At 34.8% G+C, this 12,790-nt stretch overlaps 1 protein-coding gene and 1 long non-coding RNA gene across 2 annotated transcripts; both read right to left on the bottom strand.

Annotated features, from left to right (window-relative positions):
- Positions 1-1,394: 1,394 nt before the first annotated feature.
- Positions 1,395-7,277, bottom strand: LOC121379720. Its single transcript, XM_041508372.1, has 4 exons — positions 7,151-7,277; positions 4,005-4,231; positions 2,458-2,935; positions 1,395-1,627 (listed from the first exon to the last, which is right to left on the bottom strand). Exons 1-4 carry the CDS (start codon positions 7,275-7,277, stop codon positions 1,395-1,397), a joined length of 1,065 nt encoding a protein of 354 aa, XP_041364306.1.
- A 59-nt stretch (positions 7,278-7,336) lies between these two features.
- Positions 7,337-12,292, bottom strand: LOC121378345. Its single transcript, XR_005958710.1, has 3 exons — positions 11,006-12,292; positions 9,386-9,437; positions 7,337-7,386 (listed from the first exon to the last, which is right to left on the bottom strand). It is a non-coding gene; the product is annotated as an uncharacterized LOC121378345 (long non-coding RNA).
- Between the last annotated feature and the right edge of the window lie 498 nt (positions 12,293-12,790).

Below are 12,790 nucleotides of genomic sequence, written 5' to 3'. Positions count from 1 at the left end.
AGAGATTAATATTTTGGGGCTGGACTGCATATATAAAAAAATTTGATAACCACAAATAACAGCTTTATAAATGAATATAGCTTTGTACAAAAAGACAAAAACAAATAATATCAACAATACTTATGCAGAACTTTGCTTTATCCGTCATCATAATCTGTCAGGATAAAAAATAATAATGCCTCCTGCCTTCACAATGTGAACAATTCTAATGAATAAATAACAATTGAAAAAAAAAAACCCACAACAAAACATGCAGTTACGATTATAACCAAACTAGCAACAAGCAAAACCCTAACTGTAGTTGTTTGTTACACAATTATTAGCTATTAACAATGATCAGGGTTTTATCACCTGTTTCTAAGACTCCGATAATTGGCATCATTCCCCAAAATTTCACAAAGGCTATGTCATTTTTTTTTTATTCCCAATTTTGGTCTAAAAAATTCCCAATCTTAATGTAAAGAATTCCTTTTTTATTATTATATAAAGATATATTTTAAAGCTATATGTAACACTTGACAAACACCCATAAGATTTCATAAAACAAAATAGATATATAACATATTAATTTGAATAAATTACAAATACATGTATATGTATAGTATTACTATTTTAAATTCTAACTTTATTTTTTTTAAAATGAAACTGAAAATTCCCAATGTGATTGTAAAATGATGCTAAAATTCCCAAAGTCAAAGCCATGGGCGTCAAGTCAATTTTAGAAATAAAACCCTGATAATGTTGAAAATGGGTCATGTGGCCGGTGCCTTATTTCCAGTTGTTTGTTTTGTGAACTTAAATAAACAGCAAAAGCGTAAAACAGAAATAATATAAATATTCTGGGATTCCATTTCATAATCTTATACTTCCGGCACAAAATCATGGATTCAAGAAAAGCAAAGAATCCTGCTAAAATCGCAGTTTGCCTTACATTAGCACCACAAAATAGCTTATATTATTTTCCCTTAAAGGCATATTGTCACAGACCATTGACCTATTTAATGGCCTAACAAAGTATTACCTGAACAAAAATAATATGATTTGTCCCTAAATGTACTTTATTAAGTAATAGGTCACCAAACGAAAATCAGTTCACGCAAAAGTCACTTTATTCAAGCATCTTCATAACCACTATACTCCATTTATTATATTTTGTAAAAATAATTGAATTATGGCAATGGTCCATAATTCAAAAACTAAAATTGCCGAGAGGGTTGACATGGATTTCACTCCATCATGGTTCAGTTAAGGTGATGCGATAGCTAGATTTGCTTTCCAACAATTAATGTAATTTTTATTTATTATTCATTTTTGGAGAAATAAGGTTCTAAAATCTGTGACAGTATACCTTTAACATAATACCAGTAATATCTAACATGTCTATAATAATATCACTATGTTTTCTGGGTAAAATAAATATCTTTAGTTAACATGGACATTATGCATGGAACCTGTTTCTTGGCATGCATCTTCTTATTCTCTGGAATGTTCGATTCATAATCCAGGGCGACCTTTCTGCTAACTTTGGTCAAGGTCTGCACCAGATTCTTGTTTCTGTTGACCTTCATCACCTCTGTAAGACTCTTAATAAACCACGTTCCAGTCTTCCGACGCCAAGCAAAGTGGCCTACAATTATAACAACAATAACTGTAATGCAGATAGTAAATAAATAAATAAAATATTGATGTGCAAGGGAATTTTTTGTTCAGTTACACAATTATACAGAGATTGTTACACAATTCTAAAATCTTAAATAGTATTGAAAAAACACTTTTGTTTGTGGTGGTCTAATTTTCACGTAATTCGTGGACTGGTACTGTCCACGAATTTAAGACCACAATAAAAATATAGTACATGTATACATATAATACAAATTTATGATCAGCCTTTTCGATCCACAAATTTAAGTACACAACGAAATATGATTTTTTTAAAATAGTAAAATAGCAAAACCAAAATATTTTACACCAACAAAACTTAAAGGATTTTACAATAGTTGCCATCAATTTTTAAATTTTTGAACAAAATGTTTCCTGAATTACTCACTGTGACTAATTAAATGTTTTCATAGCAGCTACTACCGGTACATGAAACAGTTCCATGAATATGGCCTAACATAATTAACAAACAAAATTCCAATGAAGACTTGATGAGAAATGGTATCTATCGACTCGTTACTGTTTAGATATATCTGCTTTTAAAAAAAAAAAACTTAATGTTGTTTAACAAAACATTCAGATACATATACCACATAGTATTTTGTATGGAGATAAAATTTGTGGTTAAACAGTGCTACCTTCAACAACAAACTCGAAAACAAACTTTAAAAAGGGTACATAATATGTATTAAAAATTTAAATAATTCTAACTGAAATGGGTTAAAGCTTATTCAATGGAAATAAGGAGTCATAAATGCAAGAAATATAAATGTAAAAAAGACATCAGACAATTCTAACCTGGTGTTGTGGCATACATAACCAGGAAATCTTTGAATAAGGGTGCTGGAACCAGTGTAACAACTTTACGTTTTTTCTTTTCCTCCAATTTAGCACCCAATTCTGATGCATTCCCCTTAGTCCCAATGGTATCAGTTTGATCTTCCGTTTTTGAGCTTTCGGAAGAACTGTCAGAGTCAAAATTATCTCCGTCCGTCAATCTGTCATCTTCCACTTCAGTAAGATGATTTGTGTCACTGTCAGATGCAGGTTTGCTTCCGTTTGTGGCAACCATCTGTTCTAGCTGTTTATCATGATCCGGCAGATGCTGTAAAGGTCTTGACCCCACTACATCAGTCTCCACAGTACTGTCTCCCTGATCACCAACACCATCTGATTTGCTATCTTCAGCACTATTATTATCTCCTTCACCTACAGAAACTTTGTCTTTTAATACTATTTTTTTAACACCGCTGTCAGTTTTTTCGCCTCTGCAAGCCTGTAAAACCAATAAAACAACTGAATTTCCTACTGAAGTTCCAACGTTGCTTTTCCATAATTTAACATATTTTACTAATCCATGACATAAACACACTTTTAACAAACCACTGAGTTTTCATTAAATGAGGAAATATCATCAATTGCTTTATAAAATCTACAAGTCATATCACTATTTTTGGCAAAAACAGCATTGGCTCTGCCCCAGTACCTAGATTATACATACAGAACTCGCTGCTTAGACTAGATCAGAGTACTTTTTAGCTCCCCTTTGCATGTCAATTTATAAGATATCAATATGGAAATATCTTAAATGGCTCCCCATTATCTAAGTTAGGGGAGCAATCAATAAAAAAAATTCACAGCAGGGTCTGCACATAACAGGGTGGAAAATGAAATCCAAGAATTATTAATCTCAAAAAGAAAACTAGAAAGCTTGACCAGAACAGGAAGCATATAGGACTCAATGGAATATTTTAAACCATTCCATTGGCTGTTGAGATGTTCGGACCAAAAGGAAATGGTTTATTTAACGACGCATTCAACACATTTAATTTACGGTTATATGGAGTCGGAAATATGGTTAAGAATGACACAAATATAGAGGGAGGAAACCCGCTGTCACCACTTATTGGGCTACTCTTTTCAATTAGCAGCAAGGGATCTTTTATATGCACCATCCCATAGACAGGATAGCACATACCACAGCCTTTGATGTACCAGTCATGGTGCACTGGCTGGAGCAAGAAATAGCCCAATGGGCCCACAGATGGATGAGGATCGATCCCAAACCGACCGCACATCAAGCGAGCACTTTACCACTGGGCAACATCTCGCCCTCATGTTAGGACAAGTCCACTGTACCAGGAAAATTGCATTAATTTGAGGTCAGGTTAAGATGAAAAGAAAAATAAACAAACAGATGGATCTATTCTAAATGCATAAGTATGAAAAATATACATGCAACTGGGGCTTTATGCAACAAATACTATAAAATGAACATCTGGAGTTCTTTGACACCTGAACAAGGAACTTCTTTATATCAATAAGATTATTAAAATTAAACCAACCTGAATGAAAAACAATCTTGGCTTTCCTGCGAGTTCAGGACATGCATCATCACTGAAGAGGTCAAGTAGATATTTAGTGGATACCAACACTCCATCCACACCAAAGATAACATCATCCCATCTCTTTTCAAAGACATCAGATTTAGTATCAACATGGTTTCCATGCGATAGTATGGCACAAGCAAAACAATCAGCCTTTCGATGATCAAATGATCTGTTAGCAGCAACTGCAAATTGAAAAACAAAAATTGACAACAATAAATTTGATTAACCTGGATAGATGTCATTCATCAGCCTTGGAAGGCAAGACATCTAGGAAACGGACACTCCAAAATCAAATCAACCCAGTGAATAGAATGGATTCATCAGCCATTCTAAGAGAAGGGACTCTGAAATCAAATCAATGCTGCCTTGCTGGATGGCTCTAAGAGCCAAAGGCTAAGAGAGATAACTCTACAAAAATTGCAGCTGAAGTCGGAAAGCCCTCGACAAAATGGCACGAACTAGAAATAGGGGGCTTACACAACAACCTTCAAATGATTAAGGAACGAAAAGAAAAAGAAGAATTTGATTTAAAAAAAATATATATTTATTGTAGGCCAAATACAAAGAAAGTGACAATAAGCTGTAGTCAGTTTAACTGATTAGTAGGATACGTGGTATGTTTTGGTCATAACCAATTCAGATACTTTATTTCAACTAAAAGGCAAAATAGGTTGCCAGTGAGAACTGATCATATTAAATGTAGGACAAATGGATCATACTTAATATAACAACTTTCGGTCAGTAAATGTCTATGTGTTTGGGTGTTTAGAGGACCTATAAAATAAAATCCCACAAGATATTAATGCAATTAAAACCGAAGTATATTTATTTGCTTATAACATAAACCAAAACGCTATTAGCACAGTGTGCGATTTTGAGGAGAGTCCAGGAGCCCGAGGCTCGCAAACATGTAGGACTCTCTAGCTTGCATGGCTTGTAAAAATTATTTGTACAAATTACACTGATTTTTCGAAATGACACAGTCAACATATATCTCAAAATCCTGGTAAACCAAAGTCTTGAATAGAGATCTTTTCCGTGGTTTCATGCAAAACATTTACTGTATCTTCTGGTAGGGTCACTGGGTAGGTAGCGGGCTCTCAAGATTTGCAAACACGGAGTCGTTATGGCACTTTAATTTTTGAAACCAGAATTGCACACTGCAGCATTACAATCAAAATGACTGTCAGCATTTGTTTTGTACAGTAAAGTACTTTTAGAATGAACACGCTTACAACAAACTACCGGTTAGAACAAACTGATTGTAAAGTCCCGATTTTCCCTCTATATAGTTTTAATAAATTTTAATGCATAGAATGAACTATGTATAGCAAATTAACTGTTAAAACGAACCAAGTTTTGGGTCAAAATTGCGAATTTCAGTGTAAATTAGTGCCTATACAGCGAACCGATCATAATTTTTGGGTATCTTATTTGTATTTTATCAATTAGTAGCATTAACAGCAATGCATCTAAAATAATAAGATCAGATAATGTCAGCATGTATTTATGTAGTCAATTGGCATCAATTAAGGGAGTAATGTATTGAACAATTAACAGTATGTTCTCATTTCACTGCTATTTTTTGCTTGTTGAAGTACCTATTGCTTCCTTGACATTTTGCTGGTATCCAACAATAAGACTGATACATGCAACTCACTTGTATCTTATCTATCAGTAGCATTTCATTTCAACTTATTTTGGACTATCACCTTTTATGAGGGGCATCGTGACTGGGGGGCACTGCGGCTGGGGGTGTGGAGTGGGGGGATGGGGATGATCACCGGAAATTAGTAGACAGGCGCTTAGGCGTAGGTGGTTTCGTCCGTAGGGTGTGTTAGGTTTGTCCGGATATTTCCTTGCCCCCCCCCCGGTTTCCCGGGCTGCCGTCCACGCCAAGGTTCCCAATACGATTGATGCCCCTCTTCTTTAAACTCCCAACCAATAAATAAACTTCCTGAAGGCGGGGTCCTCCCCCCTCGCCTAACCAACATTCCCTTTTTTTCTGTTCTGGGGCTCTAATTAGTAAAAGTAAAGTATAATTTAAATTTAAATTAATTGTTTTATTGTGGACTGCCCGATCATCTAGCGACTAAAAATAATAAAAGTTTTGTATTATATTTTATTTTATAACATTTTTTAGAAATGCGCATCAAAATTAATAACTTGTCCTTTGTTATTTTAAAAAATTTTGGAATTAAATATGCAAAATTGTCCTGTAAATTATCTGTCCCAAGTCCGGCCCCTGGCTATCCAGAGACAGGACTTGGGATAGACATGCTCGAAACCTTCGTGGTATACATGTATAAGCATGTTAAAATTATCAAGTCAACTTAATTTCGTGCTTATATCCAATTAAGGTTCAAGCACACTGTCCTTGGAACACACCTCAGCTATCTGGGCTGTCTGTCCAGGACAGTGGGTTAGTTGTTAGTTGTGGTTAGTGAGAGAGAAGAGGGTGTAGTGGCCTTACAATACCCAATGAGCCATTAACAACTTAATCTGGATTGCAGCAGGTACCAGGCTGCGAACCCTGTACCTACCAGCCTGTAGTCCGATGGCTTAACCACTGCATCACTGTAGCATTATAATGGCAATGCATCCAAAACAACTGCACTGATAAGTCCAATCAGATAACGTCCGCTTGTCGTTACATAGTAGATTGGTATCAATTAAGGGATTAATGTATTGAGCAATTAACCATCTGTTCTCACTTCACTGCTATTGTGTGCTTTAAGTGCCGGTATCCAACAACAAGACTGACACATGCAACTCACTATAGTCATTGTAAGAAACATAAAATAATCAGATATTTGGTTTTGAAGGTAGGTAACACAAATATTATGAAATGTTTAACAGTATTCGGTAGATGTGCAATCATGACGGACAGCAAATCATCTACTTTTAACTGTAAATACATGCACATACAACAAATTCATTTACTCTACAACAGCAGTTTTCCTATCTTATTAAAAGAACATGTTTTTTTAGAAGTATAAGAATGCATAAGAACGGAGCTAAAGAAAATACATTGTATAATGCACATACACTGTATAATGCACATGCATTGCTAAAGCCACTGTAAACCAATAAAAAGTTACCTTTTTTGAGTTTAGTAACCATTTGTTTGGCTTCTAAATTATTGTATCTTTTGATGGTAAAGCCAAGACGTTTGAACATCTTTTCAAGTGCTTTGGCATCACAATTGGAACCAGGTCTGCTGCCCATTTTATAATTACAGCTCCCTCTCTTCTGATGATTGAAGTCATAGACATCAGACTGATACTGTTCGTAAATGGATGGCAGAGTCAGGGAAGCCTTTCTTCGTTTAGCTCTCCTGTAATGTACATTAATTTAAATTAATATGCAATTTGAAAAGTCAAGAGAGAAACAATTACAACTGTATCATACTAATTAATTCAGATCGATTGAAATCATAGACATCAGACTGATAGTGTTCGTCAATGGATGGCACGGTCGGGGAAGTCTTTCTTCATTTAGCTCTCCTGTAATGTACATTAATTTAATTAATGCGTAATTTGAAAAGTCCAAAGAAAAACAATTACAACTGTATCATACTAATTAATTCAGACCTCACTGTTTAAGGGGAGCTATCACTCTTGCTCTCAACCACTCCCCTGACACCAGTTCAGGGTTTTATCAAGACGGTACAAATCGTAAAATTTTGAGAAAAAGACTGCTTTTTAAAATAAGTCAAATTACATAAAATGCAGGGTTCAATTTCAAAAGATGTCAAAAACACACAACCACCTACTTGTAGTAGGAGTATTTATGATCCATTTTGTTTTTATTATGTACCCTCAAGATTATTTTCTGGTGGAAAGCCTGCAGTCCAAGGAGTAATTTTTAGCTTTTCTTATTATATGAATCTACGTGGTATCAGTACGGTAATATCTTAAATGATTCCCCAGGGCAGGATATAGTCCAGAGGTAAAACGCGTGCTTGATGCGCAGTTGATTTAGGATCGATCACCATCAGTGGGCCCATTGGGTTATTTCTCGTTCTAGCCAATACACCACGAATGGTATATAAAAGGCCATGGTATGTGCAATCCTGTCCGTGGGATGGTGCATATAAAAGAACCCTTGCTACTAATGGAAACACACTGCAGCTTTCCTCTCTTAAAACCATGTCAAAATTATCAAATGTTTGACATCCAATAGCCGAAGATCAATAAATCAATGTGCTCTAGTGGTGTTGTTAAACAAAACACAAACTTAAACTTTTAACTTTAAATGGTTCCCCATATTCTAAGTTAGGGGAGCATTTAATTACTCTCCTAATTGTTTTCACGGCCAGATCTGCTGATTACTGGATATTATGCACCATGCATCAAGCCAAAATATGAGATGGTCGAATCATCTCATGATGGGAAAGGACTGTTTAATACGACCACAGCAAAATGGTCAATCATTTATTATCATCTCATGATGGGAAGGGACTGATTAAGACGACCACAGCAAAATTGTCAATCATTTATTATCATCTCATGATGGGAAAGGACTGTTTAACACCACCACAGCAAAATGGTCAATCATTTATTAACTGTCAATCAAACAACATTACCTCAAGAAGAAATTATTTGAAACTGGTGATCTTCTAATTCTAACAAATTTGGTTCTTTCAGTTTCCTTGAAACATCCAATCCTACTCATCTCTCCCCAACCCCCACCTTACAATTAATCTATATATAACAAGCAACAATATACCAGGTTTCCGTGCTTCTGCAAATCCCAGTAAGAAGCATAATATTATGTGATAAAATTCCAAAATATCAATATTAAATCATGCTTAAGATTCTGGCGAAATCCTAAAATTCAAGGTGTGTGTAACAAGTATCTTTTTTAATTAATTGAATGAAATAATAGCAAGTATTAAAGAAAGAAATGTTTTATTTAACGACGCACTCAACACATTTTATTTACAGTTATATGGCGTCAGACATATGGTTATGGACCACACAGATTTTGAGAGGAAACCCGCTGTCGCCACTTCATGGGCTACTCTTTCCGATTAGCAGCAAGGGATCTTTTATTTGCACTTCCCACAGGCAGGATAGCACAAACCATGGCCTTTGTTGAACCAGTTATGGATCACTGGTCGGTGCAAGTGGTTTACACCTACCCACTGAGACTTGCGGAGCACTCACTCAGGGTTTGGAGTCGGTATCTGGATTAAAAAACCCATGCCTCGACTGGGATCTGAACCCAGTACCTACCAGCCTGTAGACCGATGGCCTAACCACGACGCCACCGAGGCCGGTAGCAAGTATTAAATAATAATAATAATAATTAAATTTAGAATAACAAATTACCCTGTAATACATTTTGTTAAATTTTGTAATGTTCTCTTGATCCCATCAGAAGCTGCAAAATCAAAAAGAAAAATGTCATCGATATTGATTAACTGATAATGAACGTTACAACATATTATGGTCAATGTCAAATACATACATGTAAATGTGTATTTATATTGAATTATTTTACTAGTAAATCTCAGTAACTGTTATTAAATTTGTACTAACAAAAAAATTAAATATTACTTTCATTCAAATCAAATTCAAGAAATACATGTATATACCAGTATGCGATATTATTTATACAACTGCATTACATATTATGTAATTATAACATACAGTAAGATTAAAGTTTAGATTATAACTACACATACTACATTGTATATACATGTACCAGTAATGTTCTGTTTTAATCTTGGTTAATTGCGACTGCAACTTACAGTTATACATCCAATTTAAAGCTGCACGCCCTAGTTCCATCCAGCGAAAATAAATTATAATTTGGTTAATCTACAAACCTGTAACACACTTAGATCACGTTTTTATCAAATGGAGTGAAAAAGCAGGTTTTATATCGATAAATACCATGGGAATCCCCATGTTCCAATTGCTTGAAATAATTTTGAAAGTTAGTATTCTGATGTCACCGGTAGATGTCGCTCGAAGCACAACAATGCCTATGTCATGACAAATTTCACAGAGTGCGCAGACTTGGGGTGCGTTCCTTTCACCTCTCCTGGACATGTTCCAACTGTTCTGTCCTGGTTGTATCCCCTCTCCAGATATCGTTGGTTTTAAGGGTTTGTAACGTTTTGTATTGAGATACTTACTTGTCTGAACTTTATTGTTACTGAAAATGTTCACGAATTGTGAAGATAAATCTCACAAATGAACAAGCAAAAGACAACAAATCGGATGTTCATTGCGCGAACCGTGCACGAGAAAACAAACCGAACCAAAATGATAACGGTCACGTGGTATACCAACGTCTGTGACATTGAAATGGGACTATTCCCTCTAAAAATACATTAGACCTTGTCTGCTCAACATTTTTTTCTCAGAGGCCCGTGGCATTTATGAAATCCGAAAAATCGATTTTGTGGTATTACAAACACCAGGATTACCAAAAAACACTTCAGGTGAATGGAAATGTATACTCTAAATAATAAACGGTAAGTAAAGTGCAATTTTATTTATGAAAAAATGGGTTTAATAGCAAAAAACAACGGCGTAATGGTTAACAACTAGGGCGTTCCCTTTAAATTAATTTGCTCACTAGACACAGAAATTATCAGTGAATATACCTTAGATTGTAATGTGAACAATCAATTGGTTAAATTTTATATAACTTTTTTATCAGATGACAGAACTCAAAAATTGGATTAAAAAAAAAAACACCTAAAATTACAGGTACAATGTAAGTATGTTCATACTTTATAAAACTAATGTGTCTTAGACTGTAAGGGCCAAATTTATGAAGCCCATTTTTCTTAAACATAAATGTATGTAGTTTCATGTGTGTAAAACATAAACAGGCTTTGTAAATTCGGTCCAAAATATATAATACAATCAAACAGAACAGTTCAATTTAAGAACAAACAAATTAATAAAACTGAAACAATAAAAATAGATTCTTACCATCTGAAGCCTCATCTCCCCCATCAGATTCACTGGATGAGCTTTCAAACATCTTGTCTTCTTCATCACTCGTTGGAATTGCATCAGCCATGGCTCAGAATAAAAAATAAATTAATAGTACTGGTACCTCAGAACTGAAACAAAAATGCAAAACACATTATGCATCATTTATACTTCATGCGGTAGGCTACCTATTTCTTCACAGTTCTACCGCCAACCACATTTAAAAACTTTCCTACCACTTTCAGCAAAAAAAAAAATAAGTAAAAAAGAAAGAAAATTTAAGCTTTAAATTGTTTGGTTTAAATCGATATAAAATAATGATTAAATACTTCTGTAGTGTTCTAACTGTTGTAGAGCAGAGTCTGCAATTTCAGACTGTTCCATGTCAGGCAAATAACAAGCTGTGTTAACAGAGTTGCATGTGGGCTACCTTTTGGGGAAAATGGAAGATTTGTCCACTGACTCTAAGTAGTGAATACCAACCATATTTGGCAAAAGGTTATTAACAAGGTATACAGTAGTGTTAGGTAGTTCACATTTCTTAATACCTGTAATTTTACCTATTTTTGCATTTTTTATGAATTTATACCAGTGATGTACTTTCTTTGAAATAATTGCTACAAAGTGCCACCAGATTGCACTATTTAAAAGTCTTGATTTCAAAAATTGCCCCCTTCCAAACCTTCCCCTCACAAGCTCCCTCGCAGTGCACCTACCACTTTCTAATTCTAAAATGTTGGCAAATATGTTATTATTCACAAACATCTCCTGCAAGTATCTGTTGAAAATTGACAGAATTTCTGGGTTCCCTACTGATAGAATAATCAATAATTATAAAAACTTCCAATGGCCCTCAGCGTGTTTTGTTGTATAATCGTAAGATCCTTGACGGTGTTTGAGTTGCCTGGAACATACGGTAAAGTTTGCATCCACAACTGGAATGAGAAATAGGTTTTAATGGAACATCAAGTGCATCCATTCTGAGGAGTTACTGTAAGTCATCTGTTGTATCAATTTTGATTAAACTTGTCATTCACAATCTACATATGTTTACCTAGTCCGAAGGGACGTAGAATGTGTGGTTCTACGTCCGAACCTTGTTACATACCCTATATGTAGCTGGTATTCAAAATTTGTGGCACCTTGTTTCAAATGTTTCTCAACCAAACTAGTGCAACAAATGGACACATAAACCAAAAATGTATATAACCTACCGTACTCATTAAAACCTGATTGAAGTGCTTGTGTCATTAAATTAACAAAATAAATCTTCCAACAACAAGTCAAAAGTCCACCGCCATTTTAACCTTCTGACTACTGCAGGCGAGATATCGACATACTGTACACTGTACACAGTCAGGGTTCATACACTTAAAACATTTTCATTTTCCAGGACTTTTTAAGCACTATTTAGGTTCATTTTCCAGGATTAAAAAAAAAAATTCCAGGAGTCTGAATAAATTACCTGGAAAGGATTTTTTGTTACAACACCCCAGTAGACTGTTTATTCAGTGGTTATTATGTCTCAAACATAAGTTACACCTAATCTAGATATATCACATGGATGCTAAAGTTATAAAAATACATAAATAAAAAATATATTGTAGTGTGCAGATATTTTTGGACACTGTGTGTGCGGGTGTGCATGCATCTGTGTCTCAATGCTGGTTCTTACAGCAAAACACTCCTTAGCCATAATACATATCTAAACACATTGTGGATTTTTTTTTTAAGCATTCAATTATTTTTTATCAAGATCCATTTATTTTTGGTCAAGATTCA

This window comes from Gigantopelta aegis, chromosome 8 (genome assembly GCF_016097555.1).
Source record: "Gigantopelta aegis isolate Gae_Host chromosome 8, Gae_host_genome, whole genome shotgun sequence".
NCBI lineage: Eukaryota > Metazoa > Mollusca > Gastropoda > Neomphalida > Peltospiridae > Gigantopelta > Gigantopelta aegis.
Note: the sequence above shows the minus strand (reverse complement) of the source record. Positions and strands in the feature narration are given on the sequence as shown.